A 22,135-nucleotide genomic window follows, 5' to 3' on the forward strand; every position below is an offset into this window, starting at 1 on the left:
AGAAAGGTTGATCAGGAACTGTGCTAATTGCCTGTGAGACTGCAGATAATTACCTACAGCTTCCACAGGCTGGGATCTGCCTGAAATCCAGGAAAAGTATCAAAACTAGGAACAAAAACACTTTAAAGCATTATGTGCTTGGTGACATTTCCAAGTATCTTGAAAATCTGGAGACAAATGTAAAGGAAATATCCTTCACATTCACCCTGCTGCACCCTGAACAGGGGTTTAGAGGGGACATTGGGAAGGAATTCCTCCCTGGGAGTGTGGTGAAACCCTGTGATGGAATGCCCAGAGAAACTGTGAGTGCCCCACTGCTGGAAGTGTCCAAGGCCAGGATGGACAGGGCTTGGAGCACCCTGGGATAGTGGAAGGTGTCCCTGCCCATGGAATCAGATGGGATTTAAATTTCCTTCCCCAACTGTGCACAGAGGTCCTAAATTCTTCTCCACAGCCCTGGCTGGAGGCAGGAGCTGGGAGCGACAGAGTTGTTGCTCACATCAGAAGGAAAGACAAACGTGAAGTTGCAAAAGGCAAGTTAAAAAAAGAAATGTCTGCAACATCCCACAAAAGCCAGGGTGGTTGCAGAGGGCTTTATCAGATGGTGCTGGGAAAGGCATTGAGCATTTCAACATTAACAGCTTGGACCAGGGGCTACTCAAGTGTTCTTAAAAAAAAAAAAAAAAAAAGAAGAAAACACAGAAAACTCTACGATTCCAGGAGAGATTGTTTGGATTAGTGTTATCCTCCACCTCCTCTCCTCCCATACCACCTCCAGCCTGCCAGGGCAGTGCTCTGATGGGCAGGATCTCTGCCTGCACAAGGGAGAAGGGCCCAGAAGCAGCAGGAAGGGGAGTTTTTGGAACAATTCCATGCTGAAGTGCTTGGCTCTCTGCCACAGCACCCTTGCTCTTGATGCCACCTGAATTTTACAAGCAGTTACTTGTCTGTTCCTCTCTTCCTCCATTCCATGTGTCTCAGCCCTGGAACCTGATGTGGAGCCAGAACTGGTGTGGAAACACAGCACAAAACTGGATTTCAGCTGGAAAACCAGAAAATGAGACACAGATTTAACAGCTGCTCACACTGAGGTTTCAGTGCTGTTTGTAGGAGATAATGAAAGGAATAGGGAAGTGAAATTCCCAAGAGAAGTGGGACAAAGCCTGAGTCATCCCACACAAAAAGGGGTGCAGGACATCCATCCTTGGTGTTCAGGCACTTGAACAGCTCCTCAGGGAATGGTCAAGGCTGGCAGAGCTCAAGGAGCAGTGGTCTCATCCATGGAGAAAAATCCCCCCAAACACAGGGTGGGATTTTGGGATGTCCTGTGCAAGGCCAGGAATTGGACTTGATGATCCTTGTGGGTCCCTTCCAGCTTAGGATATTCCATGATTCTAAGCATGGACAAGGGTTAGGGTTACATTGGAATTGGGGAACACCAGAGATAAGGCAGGTCAGGAGCCATGTGAGGAGGGAGAGGAAAATCCTGGCAATTCTGCATGTCCTGTGCAAGAAGCAGCCCTTTACTGACATGAATTTGCCATGATGAAATGAACCCACAGGCAGCATTTCCCAACCGTGGAGCTGCTGAGATGCATCAAAACATTGGTTTGGTGCAACTTCCTGTGGGTTTGGGACAGGAAGCTGAATTTTCTGGGAACTTCTCAGGAAATGCCTGGGTGGTTCATCCTGGGTGTAACATCCCCATCCCACAGACCTGCACCTGGACATGGCTGGGTGGCAAATACCCAGGAACAGGAAGAAGCCTCCAAAATCCCACCTCTGGAAAGCAGATGGATCAGGTACCTATAAAAGCAGGGTAACACCCTCTTTTCCCAATTTGCTCCATTTCTCAAGCTGCCTTCATCTTCCTCCTCTTCCAAAGCCATCCAGACACACACCAAGGTTCCTCCTTCAGCTCCATTCCTGCTCTCTGCCCAAGTCCCTAAGCTTTCCTTGTCTTCTTCACATATTTCCATTAAATCATTTCTTCCTTTCCCCTTCCTCAACAACCTCTTTCCTCCCTTGAAACCCAAATTTCTTCCTTTCCTGCTGCAAAGGAATGCACAAATCCAAGAAAATTCCTGTCAGCCCTTCCCTTGATCCAAACCCCTGCCAAGGTGCTGCAAATTAGGAAGGATTCTGCCTTATTTCCAAGCTCAAATATGCTCTGAACAGCAAAACCCTGCAGGCAGTGAGCTGTGGCACAGCTAAAACTTCTCCACAAAATTCTTCCCAATTCATTTTTCCAAGGATTAAAGCTTAAACTGAGGAGTTTTCAGCTGGAAATGCTGAAAATCACCTTTCAGAGTGTCAAATATTTCTTGTAGAGAGACCAAGAATGTGAGTTAAAAAAAAAAAAAAAAAAGGGTAAAAAACAACTGTTTGGCTCATCAAAGGAACAGTTTCCTCTTCCTGCACTAACCTGCCCTTGGAAAAAGATGAGGCATTTCATCAAAAATTCCATTAGCAGCCTGTTTATCTACTCATAACCTTCCAGTTGTTCAGCAGCTGTGTTGATTTTAGGACCAGGACAAGAAGATTTTAGAATCAGAACAGTTTAGAGGCAGCATTGCCTGTGAGGTGCCAGGCACAGGAGGAAAAGGAAAGCTGTAAGGAGAAAATTGGGAATATTGATGTGCCAGGTGAGGAGTTCCATTTCTGGAAATTGCTGAATGTCAGGAAAGTGGCAGCTTAAATTTCAGGAGTGTTGCTCCCCTTTGCAGGGACAATGGAGGTGGCACAGCCAAGCACCTGCCACTCCAACAGAATCCCAGAATCACTGAGCTTGGAAAAGATCTCCAGGATCCAAGCCCTGAGCTTACCACCAGAACAGAGCACTGAGTGCCACATCCAGTTGTTCCATGAATGATTCCAGATGGGGACTCCACCACCTGCCCTGGCAGCCCCTGCCATCCTTTCCACAAAGAAATTCCTGCTGCTGTCCACCCTGAGCCTCCCCTGGCCCAGCCTGAGGCCGTTCCCTCTCCTCCTGTCCCTGTTCCCTGGCAGCAGAGCCTGACCCCCCCGGCTGTCCCCTCCTGCCAGGGACTTGTGCAGAGCCACAAGGGCCCCCTGAGCCTCCTCTGCTCCAGGCTGAGCCCCTTTCCAGCTCCCTCAGCTGCTCCTGGGGCTCCAGACCCTTCCCCAGCTCCGTTCCCTTCCCTGGACACGCTCCAGCCCCTCCATGTCCTTCTTGTCTTGATGAACCCAAAACTGACCCCAGGATTGGCGGCGCAGCCTCAGCAGTGCCCAGTATGGGGGTCAGGCACTGGATGGTCCTGCTGGACACCCTGTTCCTGATCCAAGTCAGGTGCCATTGGCCTCTTGGCCACCTGGGCTCGTGTTCACCTTAGCACAAGATGCCAAGTTTCTTCCATGAAAACAGCAAATTTGTCAAAAATCATATTTTTCAAAATTAGATGAACTCCCTTGCTGTGAGGGTGGTGATGCCCTGGCACAGGCTGCCCAGAGAAGCTGTGGCTGCCCCATCCCTGGAAGTGTTTAGGGCCAGGTTGGATGGGGCTTGGAGCAGCCTGGGATAGTTGAAGGTGTCCAGGCCCATGGCAGGGGGTGGAATGAGATCTCAAAGGTCTCAAAGGTCTCTTCCAACCCAAACCACTCCAGGATTAAATTCAGCAAGGCACAGAACAAGGAATGTGGGGTTTTCCCCCACACTCAATGATCCATAGAGAGAAGACAAACAGCACTCCATCCCCAGTGTCACCCAGTCACACCAGTGTAGACAGGACCTTCCCACCCAGCCTGCCCCGCTCCAGCCACGCTGGCCCCTTCTGGCCACCACTGTGGGAGCTGGAAGAGCCCAGGAGCTGGTGTTGATTCCTTACTAGGATGCAGAATCGTTCAGCTGGTATTCCCTGGATCTGCTGAAGCAGGCCTGCACTCCAGGGTCTCTCCAGAGCCGTTTGATGACTCCAGCCAGCTCAGCCGTCATCATTCCCTCCTCTGCGCTCCCCGCCAGCACGAACAGCTGCCGGGCATCGTCCTGCAGGACAGAACACATCTTTGGGATGTCCATCCACACAGACCTTCCCCACCAACCAAGGTTCAACATCTCAGCATTAATTAATCACTGCTTTAATTAATCACAGTCCAGTCCATCCAGTTTTCTCCCAGAAGTCACAGAGCTGTTTACCTCCTGCAGCCAGAAAGGGAATTTTTGGAGAAGAAGCTCCAGGCTGTGGGATGAGATGCCCTGATCAGGGATGGCCACAGTGCTTCCATGGGGATCACAGCTCCAAAGGCACCATTCCCATCAAAACTACAGGATTCCAGTAATTTGGTGCAATGCTTCAGAGAAAAGGTGGGAATGCTGATTCTTCTACAAACCAATGAACTGAACTAGAGATTTTATTTGGAAAACCTATGTTGGTGTGGCACAGCACAGGGAAGAGGGGAAAAAAGTGAGTTCTGAGAGATGATGGGACCAAAGCTTTGAGGATTTGCCTTTTGCTGTTGGAAGTGAGGGAGACTGATTCTTTAATAAAACATTTCATCAGGATATGGGATGGACTGATTGGGATCTGAGCGTGAGAACTCCCCCTCAGAAGCCAGAGCAGGACTGTGCTCTTGTCCAGGTTATCCAGTGGTTTAGGACAGGGAACCCTACACTGCCCTATAGCCCCCTCTGCTTTTATTCTTATGCTGATCAGACCTGTCAGGTCCTTCTGGGAGCTGTGAGAGACTTTCCACTATCCCAGCATTCTCCTCCTAACACTGGCTCCTCTCCCCTGAGCCCCAAACCTCGCATGTACCAAGCTCAGTGTGCTGATCCCAAATTGACCTCATTGAGGTGTTAACAGCCAAATGCAGAGGGACCCCAGTTCTGGATCTCTGTAGGTCACTCCATGGTTTCATGCATTTGGCCTTTTCCTGGGAAAGCATGGAAAGGTTTTTGCCTGTTGGGATGGTGAAAATTCATGGTATTCAGCTCTTGTGAAGCCACCTCAGCATGGGCAGGTAACTGAGAAAGACTTGGATTCAGCATCTTCCCTGTTCCAGTTCCAAGATCCCAACTCAGCTACAAAAAGCACCAGGAAAGGTGGAAGAGAACTCTGGGAGGATTTGAAGCAGCAGCTGAACAACAGCCTGGGTGAACATGTGAGTGAAGATGTGCCCTTTGGCCAGGACTTGGAATCATAAATGCAAAATAAATACCATAAATTTGAACTATCCAGGACTGGATCAACTGCAGCATGAGGCAGAACAGTCACAGTGCAGCCCTGTGCTGACACAATTCCTCTCTCCTGCACATTTCCAGGAGTCCCTAGTTCCCACTCTGTCACTTTCCCACCACCACAAGGATCAAGGATTCCTGACTTCCAGCTCAAAGTGCTGAACATAAATGTAAGAAATAGGCCAGGGAATGAACAGAGCTAGAGGGAAGGGAAAAAGCAGAGCCTCAAACATCTCAAAATTTACATCTCAAAATTCAAAAAAAATTCAAATAATTTAGAGAAAGATTTTTTAATAATAATAATAATTTAGAGAAAGGGAAACCCTATTTTTTTTAAGCATTCAAAATACTCAAAGTTCTTACCCAGAACCTCAGTAAAATATTGATGTTTTGTACTGACAATACACTAAAGTTATGACAGGTTTTTTGCTACTTTATCTTGCAACATATTCTGCCCTGGACTGAAACTCCAGGATTCATTGACACAGTTCAGGCTAAGGAAATAAATGCAATACTCACTGCTCTGGCAACTTCCCCAAAGTCTATCTTTAGCCTCCCCATGGCTCTGATGATGGCGATGATGGATTGAATGGTGTTGCTGTACACAACCACTTTATACTGTTTGCATTCCTCCTCTGAGTAGCCATCCTCATGGATAATCCTGGAAGGAAACCAGTTTATTACTCCCAAGCCAAACCAGAAGGGCACCACACGTTTTTTATCCCATCTCAAACAAAAACAAATGTTCCAGCCTGCACTCACTTACTTCATCTGCTTCACAATGGTGCTTTTCCCAGACTCTCCAGCACCTGAAAAGCACAAAAATCATCCAGTCAACCATATGAAACTGAAAGGAAAAGCAGGATGTGCTTTTTCCAGTTCCCACAGAGAAGTTGATGGGGTCTGGAATAGGATAATCCTTGTGCACTGCTGCTGGTAGTAGAGTTCCACTGTACTGTCCTGGTACACCCTTCCTGGATTTTATTTACAGATGCCAACAGTCACCATGAGTTCATTGGTTAAAAAATCCTGAAATTTCTCGATTTCCAGAGGTCAGCAGGGGCAGCCAGCTGGGAGGCAGGTCTGGGATGAGGATTTATCTGACAGAGCAACTCCCATCCCTCACTCCAGGCCAACACAGCCAAAGTCCATCAGCATCACCAGATGCTGCCACTGTTACTGAGCTGGGCAGGAAAGACCTTGAACAACCAGGTAGGAAGTGACCCTCTGGCACAGGGTGAAATCTCAGAGCTGCATCACAACAGCCTTCCTTCAAGGATTGTCAAGAACACCTGGCTTCCAAACCCCTGCAGAGCTGGGGTGTCAGTTATCCCTGGGGGTGAGTCAGTTATCCCTTGAAGAAGGGTCAGTTCTCCTGGGGAGGTCAATTACCCCTTGATGCAGGGTCAGTTATTCCTGACTGCAAAAAAATGCAAGTTCCCTGCTTTTCCTACTTTTTTGTGCCAGATCCCAGAGCACTCCCAAGCCAAGTCCCTGCTGCATGGCTCAGGGCAGTGGACACCTGGGATTCCAAACCATTAGTTCTCCTGATTTATGGAGCTTAGCAGAGCTGCCCCACATGCCTGTCCTAGCCGGGAGCGTGCCAAAGGCAGGCACGGTGCTCCTGAAGTCAGCAGAACTCCAGACTCCACCTCGTGTGGCTCACTCAGCTCAGCTCAGCTGGCTCTGCCACTGCCTGAGGGCTCCTCAGCCTCAAGACTCCCTGAGCTGCAGAGCTGGGCTGGCTGCAGGCAAGGAATGATGCTGGACCTGCTTGGACTGGGATAGATGACTCAGGTGAGCCCAGATGGAATAAAACACCTGTAGAATTCCAGGATGGTTTGGGAACCCATCCTGTTCCACCCCCTGCTACAGGCACTTTCACTATCCCAGTTTTCTCCAAGCCCCATCCAACCTGGCCTTGGACACTCCCAGGGATCCAGGGGAAGCCACAGCTGGACAAACTGGGCCAGGCCCTCCCCATCCTCACAGGGAAGAATCCCTTTCCAATATCCCATCCAACCCTGCCCTCTGGCAGTGGGAAGCCATTCCCCTTCATCCTGTCACTCCAGGCCTTTGTCCAAAGCCCCCCTCCAGTTCTCCTGAAGCCCTTTTAGATCTCAGGTCTCCCTGGATCGTTCCCTTCTCCAAGGTGAACATTCCCATCTCTCCCAGAGCAGCTCAGTGTGCGGTCAGATGTGAAAACATTAATGCTCTGTGGACTCAGCACTTCCATCCTGTGAGGATACAAATCCTTATTTTTATTTCCCACATCCACCCTCCATTACCAGGTTCAAATCTCTGGTGTCCCCAGACAGCCCTGAATCCAGACTGAGCAGGGACTTTTGACATGACCTCTCTGCTTTTGCCTTCTCAGCATCATATTTACTGTTGTTTCCTCCTTAGATTATCCCAAATTAAACTCCCACCGCAGCCAAGCTGTTCTACCTATCACCAACCCCATCAGATCCAACCCTGCTAACACAGCACTAATTCCAACCAGACTCCTTTAACCCCTTCCCTTCCCCCCTCAACCCCCAACACTGCCTGGTAGAGCAGGAATTCCCCTCTCCAAGGTTACTCACACCTTACTTCAGAGGGAGAAAGTAGGAACCCACATCCTCTGAACTGTCTCCTCACCAAACACTACCCCAACGTGGCTCCTCAGCCACAGCCAAACACTGAGTTATTATTCCTTAAGAAGTTTTTCTTGTTGTTCCAGGTTTTCTCTCTCTCAGGCAAGAGCCATCCAGGCAAGGTACCTCATGAACACTCACTGAAAAACATCTCCCCTCCAGCTCTGGAATGGAAGGCTGCAGCTCCTGCTGGGATGGCCCAGGAGATGGGCAATGCTGGGGGAAACATGGGTTTAACACTGCCCATGTCTAGTCTGACACAGAGGAACAGCTTCCCACTGTGTCCCCCCATCTCTGGAAGCAACCAGGTTTAATGGAAGGTGTCTCTGGCCATGGCAGGGGGGTGAGATGAGCTTTAAGGTCCCTTCCCACCCCAACAATCCTGGATTCCATTATTCTGGAGCCCCTCTACTCTGGAGCCAGGCTAGCAGAGCTGGTGATGTCCCACCTGGAGAAGAGAAGGCTCTGGGAAGATCTCAGAGGCCCTTCCAGTGCCTAAAGGGGCTCCAGGAGAGCTGGAGAGGAACTTTGAACAAGGACTTGGAAGGACAGGATGAGGAGGGATGGCTTCCCACTGCTAGAGGCCAGGGATAGATGGGATATTGGGAAGAAATTCTTCCCTGTGAGGGTGACAAGCCCCTGGCACAGGTTGCCCAGAGAAGCTGTGGTTGCCCCACCCCTGGAAGTGTCCAAGACCAGGCTGGACAGAGCTTGGAGCAACCTGGGATAGAGGAAGGTGCCCCTGCCATGGCAGAGGGGGTGGAATGTGATGCCTGGAAGGTTCTCTCACTCCACTCCAGCCAAACATTCCCATTTTACTCTTCCTTTCTGGACCTAATTTCAACATTTCTAGGTCTCACTTCTGTCCTTTGATGCTTCTCTGAACACTTGAAGATGTTCACATCAGACAAGCTGCTATTCCCCTTTCTCCAACCCACTGGAAAGGGTTTGCCTGAAGAGATCCATACTGGACCAACAGAGCAGTTTTTATCCTGCACCCTTTGTTTCCAGCTCTGGGGACTTCCATGTGAAGTGTTTACACCCACTGTGGCTTAAGCCTTCAGTAGGGGAATAACAAATGGGAATTTAAATGCTACTAAAACACCACTTCAGCCTACAGCAAACTGATGCTCCACACTAGAAATTCACATCAAGAGTGGATAGAGTTACACTGGAATTCTTACAGATTCCTCAGGCAAAGCCTCCAACTCTGGGATCTTAGGCAGGGACTAGATGGGGAATCAGGAAGACCTCAAAGATCATGAGATGTGAGAGTGGATTCAAACCCATGGAAATCAGAGTGTTCCTGGGGCTTGTGTGCCTGACAAAGGAGAAGCAAACCTTTCTCTTCTGCTCCCATGAGCACGGCCAGACAGGGATCACATTCTGCCACAAGAAACCAGGGCTGAGCTCTGTGAATGTCATAACCCTGTGGAAAAACTGCTTCAGAACCTTTAACTTCTCTTTTTCCAAAATAGCAGCGAGGAACCTCTTCATCCCACCCTGGGAACGAGCAGCTCATCTCTGAAGAGAGCAGCTCATCTGTTACAGAGATTGTCTCACTCCATGGACACACTGGGCAAGAATTCCACAATGTCCCTGTCCTCAATGCATCCTCCCACAAGTGTTCAACTATTCCCTCTGGAAACCAGATGGAGGCATCACAGCTTCTGAAAACCCCCACACCCACCCAGTAACACGGCTGTGACATCCCAGTAATACCCCAAACCCTCCCAGTAACACCCCAGTACCACCCCAAGTTCTTAGGGAAAAGCTCAGCATGTAAATGCTGGAATTCCATCTCCAGGGGTGGCACTCCCTGTACATGTTCCTACAGCCAGACCCCTTCTCCCTCTGGAGCTGGAGGGAATTGGAGCAGCTTTCCAGCTGTATCAGCACTGGCCCTGGGAAAGCAAAGGATCCATAGGAGGGAAATTATCATCCAACCACTTCCCCCAAGAAAGCCGGAGGATTTCCTGGAGCAGCAGATGGGAAGCCAAACTTGGCATTGCCACACGCTGGAGATTACAGGGAAGAGAGCAACAAAACACATCTCAGACTGGGAATTCCAAGGGAGGAATTCCACACAACCCTAGATTTTTGCTTTAAAAATTCTCCAAGGAGGTAGGTCAGACTCCCTGCATCTTCAGACACAAGCATGCAGTTTCATGCTCCAGAAGGTCCTAAAAATTCTGTTTTCAGTGCTTTTTTCCCCCCAAAGTTGTATCAAAACTGCATTAAACTGTACTTTAGAAAAGGAATTCCACACACATAATTAAGGAGAAAAGCCCTGGAACGTCTGCAAGTTTCTGAAGAGAAACCAGGTCACTGCTGAGACAAATTCTTCCAGGGATGGAACAGGGACGCACCCAGAGAATCCATTACATGAGTGAGGAAGATAAAACTGAAGGGCCTGACATAGGTGTGTGGCTTGGACCTCCAGCTATAGCCAGTTCAGAAACTGTAGGAATTTGGCAGGAACTCCACTAGCCCATTCCTGAAGTGCTGCAGCCCTTAGTGAGCTCCCAAATCCAGGGATATTTCTCAGTAGCTCCAAGATCCCCTGATAAACAGCTCAGGAATAATCCCAGGAGTTCACCTGAAGCTCCAGGGGTGAGTTACAGACCTGGGAATGTGACAGGACCCTCCAGATGAGGAGCAGGCTAGAAGCAATGCTGGATCACTGTGGATACAGCTCCTAAATCCCAAATGGAACCAGCTAAATCCCTGTGAACAGCTCCTAAATCCCAAATGGAACCAGCTCCCCTCAGACAGGCTGAAAGGGGCCCAAAAACAGCACATGCAAGTTGGGAGGAGTCCAGTTCCAAAAATATCCAATGGCTTCAGAGCCACTGGAAGTGCAGAGCAGGAGCTGTTCAAATCATCCTAAATCCCAATGGGTATCTCCCTGATAAACAAATTTCCTTTAGTTAACACTCATCCCACATCCAACCCCACAAGGAACATGGACACCTCCCCTTACCCACCAGCACCCTCCTTAGCTTTCCACAGCACTGCATTCCTGAACTGTATTCCATGAGGAATATCTCAACAGCCTCCAGCACCCCATGGACCTGTGCAGCCACAGCTGGGAAACCCTGAACTACCAAATCCTCATCCTCCTCACCACTTCCCTCCTTCCAACCTCATTGTGTGGAATGCATATCCCAACATCCTGACCCTGACAGCACAGACCCTATATTCCCTTGTTGAGGTTTTTTATTTCAATGAACACCTATAAAACTCTTGGATACCACAGAATCACATGTGGCAAGAGAACTGCACTGGGAATCAGAAGAAAGGGAAAAAACACTGGAGAAAGGAGCAGTAGTGTTGAACCACCAGGCTTGAAAAAAACAGCTATTGTTGGAAAAGTCAACAGGAACCAGGAGAGATTAGGCTGACACTTCTAGTTCCACAAGAATGATGGGAAAAACAATATATTCAAATAAAACACAGCACATGGGCTGGCTACAGCCTCACTGCAGAGGGAACAGGAGCCAATGGCACAGGATAAACCACTTGAGGCTGTCACTGCCTCCAGAGGAAAAAAGAAAAAGTGAAGGCTTGGGTAAAGAATGGCATATTGAAAACAGAAACAACACTAGCCCTGGGATCATGCCAGTGAAATTGCAAGCACTGCTGGGCCTGCTGGAGCACATGGGCTGAAGCTGACATGGCTTTTCCCACCAAAAGGAACCTGGGAGATGCACAGGAAGAGCAGCAGCCCCAGTGGAAGATTTAGAATCATAGAAGGAATCCTGGAATGGTTTGGGTTGGAAAGGACCTTAAATCCCATCCCATAACCTGCCATGGGCAGGGACACCTTACACTGTCCCAGGCTGCTCCATCCAGCCTGGCCTTGGACACTCCCAGGGATCCAGGGGCAGCCACAGCTGCTCTGGGCACCTGAGCCAGGGCATCCCCACCCTCCCAGGGAACAATTCCTTCCCAGTATCCCATCCATCCCTGCCCTCTGGCAGTGGGAAGCTGTTCCCTCTCATCCTGGCACTCCAGGCCCTTGTCCAAAGTCTCCCTCCAGATATCCTGGAGCCCCTTTAAACACAGTAAGGAGCTCTAAGATCTCCCAGAGCCTTCTCTTCTCCAGGCTGAGCATTCCCAGCTCTCCCAGATTGGCTCTGGAACAGAGGAGTTTTCCTTTTTGCCTTGAAACTATCAAAGCCTCAACCCTGTTTTAATTAAATAATTACTTTCAAGCTTAGAAACATCCCATGACCACTCAGAAGGTTGAAATATCTCCAGGAATTCTGCAGCATTCCTGGGAAACAGCAGGCTGGAGGAACTTGTGCCTGTCCCCTACACCCAGACTTGAGTGACCATTGACAGTTCTGAGAAATTCCTTAAGGAGCTGCTGAAACAGCCACAAACCAGCAGCAAACACCCCTCTGCTGCACCCCTGGAAGTGTTTCAGGCCAGGCTGGATGGGGCTTGGAACAACCTGGTCTAGTGGAAGGTGCCTCTGCCCATGGCAGATAAGCTTTAAAATCCCTTCCAGCCCAAATCATCCTGGGATTCTATGAGCACAGACCGTGCACAGACCTCAGATTTGAATTTGTTTTCACAGCTCTTTGATCTCCCCCAGGAGTGTTTTGAAGGAATTATGGCTGTTGTCAAGCAGCGTGGCTGGAGACCCCCATGGAGAGGCCTTGTGTGGCTCTTGGCTGAACATTAAACCACCATCTCCAGCCTCCTGGGCAGGCCCTGATCCCCACAGCTCCTCATCCACACTCACAGGATTACAGAATCATGGAATGGTTTGGGTTGGGAGGGGCTGTAAAACTCTCCCCATTCCATGCCACAGGCAGGGACACCTTCCACTGTCCCAGGTTGCTCCAAGCCTCATCCAACCTGGCCTGCAACACTTCCAGAGGTAGAAGCCTTAGAGCCCCTTGGAGATCCCTTGGAGCTAAAAGGGCTCCAGGAGATCTGGAGAGGGACTTTGGACAAGGGCCTGGAGTGCCAGGATGAGAGGGAACAGCTTCCCACTGCCAGAGGGCAGGGATGGATGGGATACTGGGAAGGAATTGTTCCCTGGGAGGGTGGGCAGGCCCTGGCACAGGTGCCCAGAGCAGGTGTGGCTGCCCCTGAATCCCTGGGAGTGTCCAAGGCCAGGCTGGATGGGGCTTGGAGCAGCCTGGGATAGTGGAAGTGTCCCTGCCCATGGAATGAGATGAGCTTTAATGTCCCTTCCAACTCAATCCATTTCAGGATTTCATGATAAATGGATGTGCTAGGGGATATGGGATAAAAAAGCCGAGTCTGGTGTCTCTGGATCCAAGTCTAAATGGCAACAGCAAAGAAACAGCCAAGCAAAGCCTGTAAAATGGGAGCTGGATGATAAAGTAACAGTTAACCTGGGAAGAGAGGGAACAGTGGGAAGACCTGGGCTTGGAAAAGATATTCCTTAGTCTTCCTGATTATCAAGCGTCATCTTGTGCCAGGCCTGTTTTTAAAAGTCAAACATCCTCTGAATTTCCTGCAGGGACAACAATCCTGAGCTGTTCCAAACATGCAGCCGGGTTCCCCCTGCCCAGCAGCTCCTGCTGAGGGTTAAGCTCATTCCCCAAATACCAGGAGCTTGCAGGGGATGGAGACCCTGAGCTACAGGAGGCCAACCCTGTGTGCCAGCATTGCCAGGGTTTGTTTCTAGAGCTGACATAGGCAGTAGCACCCCGGTAACCAGAGAAGGTTAAAAGAGGCACTCAAGTGACCAAACACCAACTGGGAAAACATGAAACAAGAGCCAGGCATCGGATCCCCAGGAACAAAGGAGACAGCACAGGGATCACCACAAACAGCGTGCTGGATAAATAATTGGCATCTGTCCCTCATTTCAGCTCCAAACCCCATTTAAGTAATGAAAATACCATTTTTTCAATCTCACTTCTACAGGGAACAAGTGTCTGCTGCATCCCAGGAGCTGCAGGCACAGCTCTGCTCACTCCAAACTTCCAGAAGATTAGATCCATGATCTAATTAAAAAATTCCTCTTTACAGCTCCCTCTGCTATTCCAGAAAAAGTTATTTCAATGCTCTGCCTCAGAATTTAATGAAACTTGAACCATATCCAGAGGGCTCTTGGAGCATAGATGCAATCACAATTCCTTGACCAAGCTGTCTGCTGGGAATTGTCCATCCCCAAATCCCAGTGCTGGGCATGGACACTCACCCGTGTGTCCTGACACGAGCACGTGATGTCCACATGCCACAGGGGACAGAAGAATTCCCATCCCACAGCTAGAAAATGGCACTGAGCAGAAAAGAGGGCATCTGACCCTGGTGGAAAAGAACCTCTTTTCCAGGAGATAAAATAAATTATGTATGATTCCTGAAAAACTCAAGGAGCTCAGGCACTCTGGACATAAGGAGCATTTTTCCTGCCTGCCCCAAAACCATCTGGGTTTGGTGGGAAACAGGCAGAAGAGAAAATCAAGAGGAAGGTACACAGAGACCCAATGGAAAGGTGGGAGAAGATGGGTGGAAGCTGCAGCTCCCACACCTGAGGACAGGGAAATTCCAGCCTCCAGTGCAGCTGTGGAAGGACCTTCATGGAGCTCAAAGCCCAGAGAAGAACTGTGTCTTCAAAGAGATCTGACAAGCTATTAAATTAATTATAATCATGGAATCATTGAGGTTGGAAAAGCCCTCTGAGATCCAACCATATCCCAGCACTGCCATGTCCACCCCTAATCCATGTCCCAGCTTCCATATCCACATGTTTTTTGAGCATTTCCAGGGATGGAGACTCCACCACTGCCCTGGGCAACCTGTGCCAGGGCTAGACAACCTTTGCCATGAAGAAATATTCCCTGATCTCCAACCTAAACCTTTCCAGGTGCAATCTGGCCTGATCCAGGTCTTTGTGAACTGCATGAGGAGAATCTTCCCATGGCCACGAGTCACCAGCAACCTCCAGCAGAGCCAGATACCTTCAAGATCAGAGAAACAACAGCTCCCTGCAGCTTCCCCAGCAGGATTCCTACAGCAGATCCCACAGGGAAGGACACTTGGAGCAGCAGCCACTGCTTGGACAATACCTGGAGACCAACACCCCATCACAGAGCTTCATATCAGCATTTCAAGGGCATTTCAAGAGCTGAGGAGCAGCCAGGTCTGACCCCCAGACGGATCCTCTGGAATAGGAATCCAAAGCACAGATGCTGTGCTCCAAGAAAAGCCACTTCACCTAATGACATCATTAACTGCAGCACCAGCTCTGCCTGGATTTTTATCCCCAGAAAACACTTTCCTACCTTAAACCAAAACACAACCAAAACAGTGCTCAGGAAGCTTTGGAGAGTTCAGGAAAGAAAAAAGGTTGGAAAAATCAGTGGTGGGAAAAGCTCCTGGAGTAGTGGAGGAGAGTGAATTATGCAAATTAAGGTTATTTGAAAACAAACTTATATTTTTAATTGTCTTTGCATTAATTAGCAGCACCACTTCAACGTAATTACACAGCGTATCCAAACCCAGGGAAGCTGTCCAGGCTGTACAGGGTGTTTTGGGCAAAAACAGTTCAACACTGGTGCTTCCACGGAGCCAGAGCCACAAAACCACCATTTACACAGGGATTTGGGAATGGGACAGCTCTGGAATTCAGCTTTACCACTCAGGGTCACACAGGCCCCTGAGACACGGCCCAGAACAACATGCCAGGCCTTTGAAAAGGCACTGCAAGCAGAGTGAAGGATCTGGGTTAGCTCCTGCCCTACCAGGAACAGCTCCAGCACTCTCCTTCATTTGGCTGGAAAAGTCTGTCAGGTCTCCCCAGCAGCAGAACACGGCGTGTGCCTGCTGAGGAGCCTTTTCCTGGGGGCAAATGGGAGGAGAAAAATGGGATTGAGGGTTCCTGGGCCATTCCCAGCTTGTTCCCAGCCTCCTCAGCCATTCCCAGCCTCCCAGGAGCTTTGGCTGCTGTTCCAGAGAGTGAATCCACTGTTGCTGTCACCCTGACCATGCCAGTGCCAATGCCAGCAGAGGTGCTGGAGGCATTCCAACATGGAATAATAATTACATCCCACAGGGTCGTAACAACCAGGGTCAGTCATTATTCAATACTCAGGTTTCATTTGTTTTATAAAATACCTCCAGAACACAGAACAGCTCAACAAACTTCAGAGCTGTGAAAGGGAAACACAACACAGGGACTTGAAATCCCTGAGGAGAAGCTGCCAGGAACAGCTCTAGGATTAACTTTATCCCAGAAATCCTGGAGTTATCCAGGTGCTGGGGCCACTTCCTCCAGCATCTGAACCCTTCCCCAGGTGGAAGGTGCTGAAAAAGTCAAGTTCCCAGAAGAAGGGGACACAATTGGAATTCTCTCTCCTTCCTCCCCTGCTCAAAAGAAGATAGGAGTTATGGAGGAGAGAAAGAAAAACACACCCAAACCCTGATCTGGGGATTTCTGACTTCCTGTCCTCCTCCCAAACTCCTGATTTTTGGAGTATTTGACTCCTCTCCTCAGATCTTCCAATTCTGGCTGTATTTTACTTCCTCTAATCTCCCCAAATCTCCCAATTTTCAGTGGAAGAATTTTACCTTCCTCTCTTCTCTTCCTAAACCTCCTGATTTCAGGTGTATTTTACTTCATCTCCTCTCCCACCCATCTCCTGATTTTCATGTGGATTTGATTCCTTTTCTAAGTATCCTGATTTGGGCTGTATTTCACTTCTTCTCTCCCAAATTTCACTGTATTTGCCTTCTTCTCCCTCCCTCCAGGTTCTGGGTCCATCCGTGCCTCCCCAGCCTCCTCACACCCCAGCTGGGAAGGATCCAGCTCCCTCTCCACAGGCACAGCCCTTTCCTTGCTCATCGCAACTCCGCAGATCTCAAACTGGGGCAGCTCTTTTCATAGAGCTGGGAAGGATGTGTGGACTCCAAACTTCAGGAAAAATCCCTTCTTTTTTCACCAACCTTCTCTGAGGGGGGCAGAAACCACTCAGGGAACGACACAAGACCCTGCAGATCCAAACAGTTTTATGTGGGATAAAAAACCCTTCCTCAAGCAATGGAAAAATCCTCACGGACTTTTCCATTGGCTTCTAGCACCTCATTGAAAGAATGTTCCCACTGCAGATAATTTCGCCTGGGAATCCCCTGTTCTGCTTTACCTGCATCAAGAAGGATGTGTGTGGGGAGTTTCCAGCATTCCCTGGTATTCCCAGGAATCACCACACTCAGTTTTGAAACCAGGAAATACCTGAGAGAGATTTGCAAGTGACAACCGGGTGCAAACCTAACCTGGGATCAGGTAGAGCCAGAGGTAGGTCCAGATCAACATTCCAATTGCCCCTAAAAAGCTCCTCACTTGCAGACACACCAGGAAATGCAGGAATTTTCCTGCCATCCAAAGCCAACAGCGATCCAAAATCAGCTGCTGCTCCGAGTTCCAAAACCTCACCTGGTTTTTAACACATTCCAACAGATGACTGTACGATTTTTGGGATACTCCCCCCATTCCATGTTTGCCGATAAAACCAATCTCAGCCTCCAAGCCTTGGGTGCTTTGGAAAAAACGCAATACAAAAATATGAGGAAAGAATTATTCCATCCCAGGGAATGTGCAAGTGTTGCTTATTAACACCAAAACAAACACCTGGAGAACAAAGGATTCTCCTGACACACAGCCAAGAGCTTTTCCATTGACATAGCAAGTAGAAAGCTCAGAGCAGCTCTTGCAGGGAGCAGAGAAAACGGGCTAAATGGGAAAGAGAAAGGATTCCTGGAGCAGGATGGTTCCTTCACACATCCTGCTCTAACAGGACCCACTCAGCGCTGCTGTTCGGATCCTCACAGACTCCATCTGTCTCATCCGAGACAGAAAAGTCAGGATAACCAAAAATATATACCCAGACCTTGAAAAGAGAGACTAGCATGAGCAGATGGTTCATCAGCCCTGAGTGGTGCTTATAAAATGTGAGAATTTGAACAGAATTCCAGAATCCTGCACTGCTTTGGGTTTAAAACTCATCCCAGTCCATCCCTGGCCGCATTCAGGGACACCTTCCCCTATCCCAGGTCACTCCAAGCCCTGTCCAACCTGGCCTTGGACACTTCCAGGGATGGGGCAGCCACAGCTTCTCTGGGCAACCTGTGCCAGGGCATCACCACCCTCACAGAGGGATTTCTCCATAGTATCCAATTTCTTCCCATCATCTCATCTCAACCTGCTCCCCCAACCTCCTGGAAGGGGAGTTTGTGTCTTCTCTGAGCTCCCATCATCACTTCCAAGAACTCCAAAATACAAATCAAACACCGCAAAACTCCGTTAAAGGGAATCTAAATCCTCCATCCAGCTCTTCCCAGATGCGGAGAAAAAGCCAAAAGGCAGAGAACTGACACCTCCTGTTCCCATGCACTCCATCCCCCCAGGATGTCCCACCTCCGCTGCTCACACACGCACGGACACCCGGAGTTTTACCCCCACTCCCTGACTGGCAATTTCATTCCAGCCTCAGCATTCCCTCCCTTCCGTGCCCGGAGCCGCAGGATGAGCCGTGCCTCTCCCAGTCCTGGCCCAATCCCACCCCGGAGGGAGCGCCCTCCCTTCCCCCGAGCAGCCTGGAGGGAGCACGGGGAGATTCCATCGGGACACGGAGGAGACATTCCATGGGGAAAAGGCCACGGGCCGCATCCCAGGACAGCCTCCCACAAGCCAGGCCCTCTCCCTCGGAAGGGAACCCTCAGGACCCTCCCCAGCTCCCCCAGAGACCCCTCGGGACCCTCCTCAGGCGTTCCAGGGATCCCTCGGGACCTCCTCAGCCCCTCCAGGGACCCCGACTTCTCCATTCCCAAACTCCTTCCTGAGGGCAGAGGCGCCCCTTTGCTCCCCCCCAAATCCCTCCCGAGAGCGCAAACCCCCATTCCGCTCTCCCGCCGGGCCCCTCCTCACCGAGCAGCAGCAGCTTCACCTCCTTGGCCGCCTTCTCGCCGTCTTCCCGCAGGTTGCGGTCGATCATTTTACTCCTCTCCACCGCCGCCTTATCCTCGGCGCTCAGCGTGCACCCCATGGCGGCGGCGGGGGCGGCCGGGCGGCCGGGGGCGGGGGGACCGGGACCGGGGCCGGGGCCGGGATCGGGGCTGCAGCTGCCTCGGCCCGGGCGGCTCCTGAGGCGGCGCCGGATTTCCGGTTCTGCGCCGCAGGGCACGCCGGGAAATGAAGTCCCGCGGGCGGACAGTGTGAGCACTTCCGCCCCGGTAGAGCGGGGCATGATGGGAGGAAACATCGCTTTCCGCCACGTTAGAGCGGAGTATGACGGGGGAAAGGGAGCGCTTTACTTCCGCCTCGATAGAGCGAGACATGATGGGAAATAATGTACTTCCGGCTGTTTGGCGGGCATGATGGGAGTTGTAGTCCTCGCGGGGGTCGGTGGAGTCCGCGGCGGCCGCAGCCCCCAGCCCCCCCCAGCCCGCCCTCATGAGGGGGGCCCAGGCTCCGCATCCCCAGAGGGCCTCGGCTGCACGGCTGCGGGGCGGGCTCGGGGGAATGGGAGCTGGTCTCCGGGGCTGAGGACGGGTCTCAGGGCCCTCCCGAGACCCCCTCCGCAGGCAGCCCCCCCCCTCCGCCCTCCCCCACTGTAGAGGGGCCACCCCAAACCCCAAACACGAGCCCCCCACTCTTATCCCTGGCCCATCACTGGGCTTGTGCCCCCCAACTGCTGCCCCCCAAGCGCGGTGGTGCCACGGGACCCCCGATTCCCGCAGTGCTGACCCCCCCAGCACATCAGCCCAGCGAGGGTCGTGGGACCCGCCCCAGCCACCCGCGGTGGCAGCAATGGGGACCCTCCCACACCCCGGTGAGCCTGGTGGCACCCGCAGCCCCCCGGTGCAATAAGGACCCCACACACATCAGCAAGAGCCATAGGACCCCCAATCCCCCGCTGTGCTGACAGAGACCCCCCCAAACCCCAACGAGTGCTGTGGGACCCCCAACCCCGCACAGCAGTGAGAATCACTCCCACTCCAGCAATGGGACCCCCAACTCTCCATGGCTGCAGCAAGGAGCCCCCACCCCATCACCCCAGTGGGCGTTGTGGGACCCCCAATTCCCTGTGGCTGCATTGAGGACCCCCCACCCTCCGTGGCAATGTGTACCCCCAGCCCAGCAAGCACTCTGGGACCTCCAACCCTCCGTGGCGGTGATGAAGCCCCCCCTCAACAAGTCACTATGACCATCTGTCCCCTCACAGCCACGTTTACCCCGACCTGCCCAAACGCTACAGCCCCGCTTTGGCAGAGCCCGCCACGGGCATGAACACCCCGTTCTCCCCACCCCACTCCATCCCCTCCGCCGCCTCCTCCTCAATCTGCCCCGGGATGCGGAAATCCACAGGGGGCAGGTCCCGCTCGGAGCTGGGGGGCTCTGGAGGGCGCCCAGTGCTCTGGAGGAACTGTAGAAAGTTCTCCTCGATGGAGCCCTCCCTGCTTGGCAGCCGCAGGTCCTCCTCGGGGGGCTGCTTGAAGAAGCAGGTGAGGAGCCGGCCGAGCTCCCCGCGGATCTGCCGGTTGAGGCAGCCGTAGAAGAAGGGGTTGGAGGTGAAGCAGCAGAACCCCAGCCAGGTGACCACAGTCTCAGCCGCCGGCCCGGCCAAGGGCCGAGTGCTCAGAGCTGTGTACAGCTGGAAGGAGAAGTAGGGCAACCAGCAGAAGAGGAACTGGCCACCCACGGCCAGCAGCACGGCAGCCGCCTTGCCCCCGCCGAACATCCTCTGCGGGGTGGTCCGAGGAGCCCCCGAGGTGGTGACCATGGTGGAGCGGCTGCTGAGCGACGCCGAGCGCCGGCGCGGCGTCTCCATCCAGGTGGGTGGCGGGCCGTGGTGCATGGCTGCCACCCGTGCCACCTTGAACATGCCGCAGTAGACCACGATGATGATGAGGAGGGGCAGGACGAAGTAGAAGGCGGCGAAGAAGACCACAAAGACCTTGCAGGATGGCCCACGGCTCCACTGCAAGGAGCAGCCGTGAGCGCCGGGCGCTGGCGGGCGGTCGGGGGACAACCAGCCCAGCACGGGCACCAGCGAGGTGGCCACAGCCTTGAGCCACACGCCAGCCAGCACTCCGGCCACCAGCCCCGCGGTCATCCGCACCTCGTAGCGCAGAGGGTGCACCACGTAGTAGTAGCGCTCCACGTTGACGGTCGAGATGGAGAGGATGCACATGGAGGTGAGGCACACGCTGAGGAACAGGTACACGCGGCACACGGCCTCGCCCAGCCCTGGGCTCTCGAACACGGCTGAGCCCGACAGCATCTCCAGCGGCATCAGCGTGAGGGCAGCCAGGAAATCCACCAGGCACAGGTGGAACACGAAGACGAACTTGCGGAGCGCTGGCGTCTTTGCGATGACCGTCATGACGGCGGCGTTGCCCACGATGGCCGTGAGGTCCAGCAGCACCATGAAGAACAGCCCCACAGACTTGGAGGCCACGTCCTTGGGCTTGGCCTCGGCAGTGCTGTTGGGGGGCCGGGACCCCCCTCTAGAGCCATTCCAGCCCCACGGGGAGGGCAGGAAGGGCTCCATCCTGTGCCGCCGGCCTGGCGGCGAGTACGGCGCAGCCGGGCATCGCCAGAGGGTCACATCCTTGGTGCTCCAGGGGTGGGGGTGGGGGCCGCTGTGGGGGTGGCACTCAGAGTACCCAAAGGTGCCCCCCAGCCCCACTCATGTCCCCGCTGCTCAGCGAGGGGGTACCTGGGGGAGGTGGAGCTGTCACTGGGGGGGCAGGACCCTGGAGGACCCCTGAGCGCTGAGCTGGACCCCCAGTTGCAGCCCCCAGGTACCTGGGGGGAGGTGGAGCTGTCAGAAAAGGGGGAGAGACTGAAGGGACCCCTGAGAGCTGAGCAGGACCCCCAGTTGCAGCCCCCCCCCAGTACCTGGGGTGAAGATGGAGCTGTCATGGGGAGGAGACCCTGGGGAGATCCCTGGGAGCCCGGGGGGGCTCACAGGTGACCTCTGTCATGGCCTGGGCCACAGCTGTGCTGGGGGGAATATGGAGCTGTCATGAGGGGACACAACCCTGGGGGGACCCCTGAGATCTGAGCTGGACTCCCACCTGCATCCAACAGGTACCTGAGGGCAGGTGGAGCTCTCAGAAGAGGGAGGAGACCCTGAGGGGACCCCTGAGAGCCATGGTGGGATCACAGCTGACCCTTGAGAGTCACACGGTGGGTCTCAGTCCAGTTGTGACCCCCATCCACAGCCCCCAGGCACCTGGGGAAAGGTAGAGCTGCCAGTGGGCACAGAGAGCTCTGGGGGACACCTCCCTGAGATCCCAGGGAGGGTTCAGC

The 22,135-nt window shown here is 52.5% G+C and overlaps 2 protein-coding genes across 3 annotated transcripts in view; both read right to left on the reverse strand.

Annotated features, from left to right (window-relative positions):
* The window catches only part of GNAI3 (G protein subunit alpha i3), a 27,731-nt gene extending 8,758 nt beyond the window's left edge, over nt 1–18,973 (reverse strand). Inside the window, exons 1-4 of one of the 2 annotated variants that reach the window (XM_058855813.1) lie at nt 18,746–18,973; nt 5,964–6,006; nt 5,717–5,858; nt 3,849–4,006 (exon numbers count right to left, since the gene is read on the reverse strand). In XM_058855813.1, the coding sequence (XP_058711796.1) occupies nt 3,849–4,006; nt 5,717–5,858; nt 5,964–6,006; nt 18,746–18,863 (461 nt within the window). In that variant the 5' untranslated portion in view covers nt 18,864–18,973. The remainder of the gene's footprint in view (nt 1–3,848; nt 4,007–5,716; nt 5,859–5,963; nt 6,007–18,745) is intronic. The other variant, XM_058855814.1, reaches the window with a different exon arrangement.
* A 1,096-nt stretch (nt 18,974–20,069) lies between these two features.
* GPR61 (G protein-coupled receptor 61) overlaps nt 20,070–22,135 on the reverse strand; it is a 4,023-nt gene continuing 1,957 nt past the window's right edge. The window contains exons 4-5 of the mRNA XM_058855583.1: nt 21,629–21,644; nt 20,070–21,462 (exon numbers count right to left, since the gene is read on the reverse strand). Of these exons, the coding sequence (XP_058711566.1) occupies nt 20,070–21,462; nt 21,629–21,644 (1,409 nt within the window). The remainder of the gene's footprint in view (nt 21,463–21,628; nt 21,645–22,135) is intronic.

This window comes from Poecile atricapillus, chromosome 23 (assembly GCF_030490865.1).
Source record: "Poecile atricapillus isolate bPoeAtr1 chromosome 23, bPoeAtr1.hap1, whole genome shotgun sequence".
Classification (NCBI taxonomy): Eukaryota; Metazoa; Chordata; class Aves; order Passeriformes; family Paridae; genus Poecile; species Poecile atricapillus.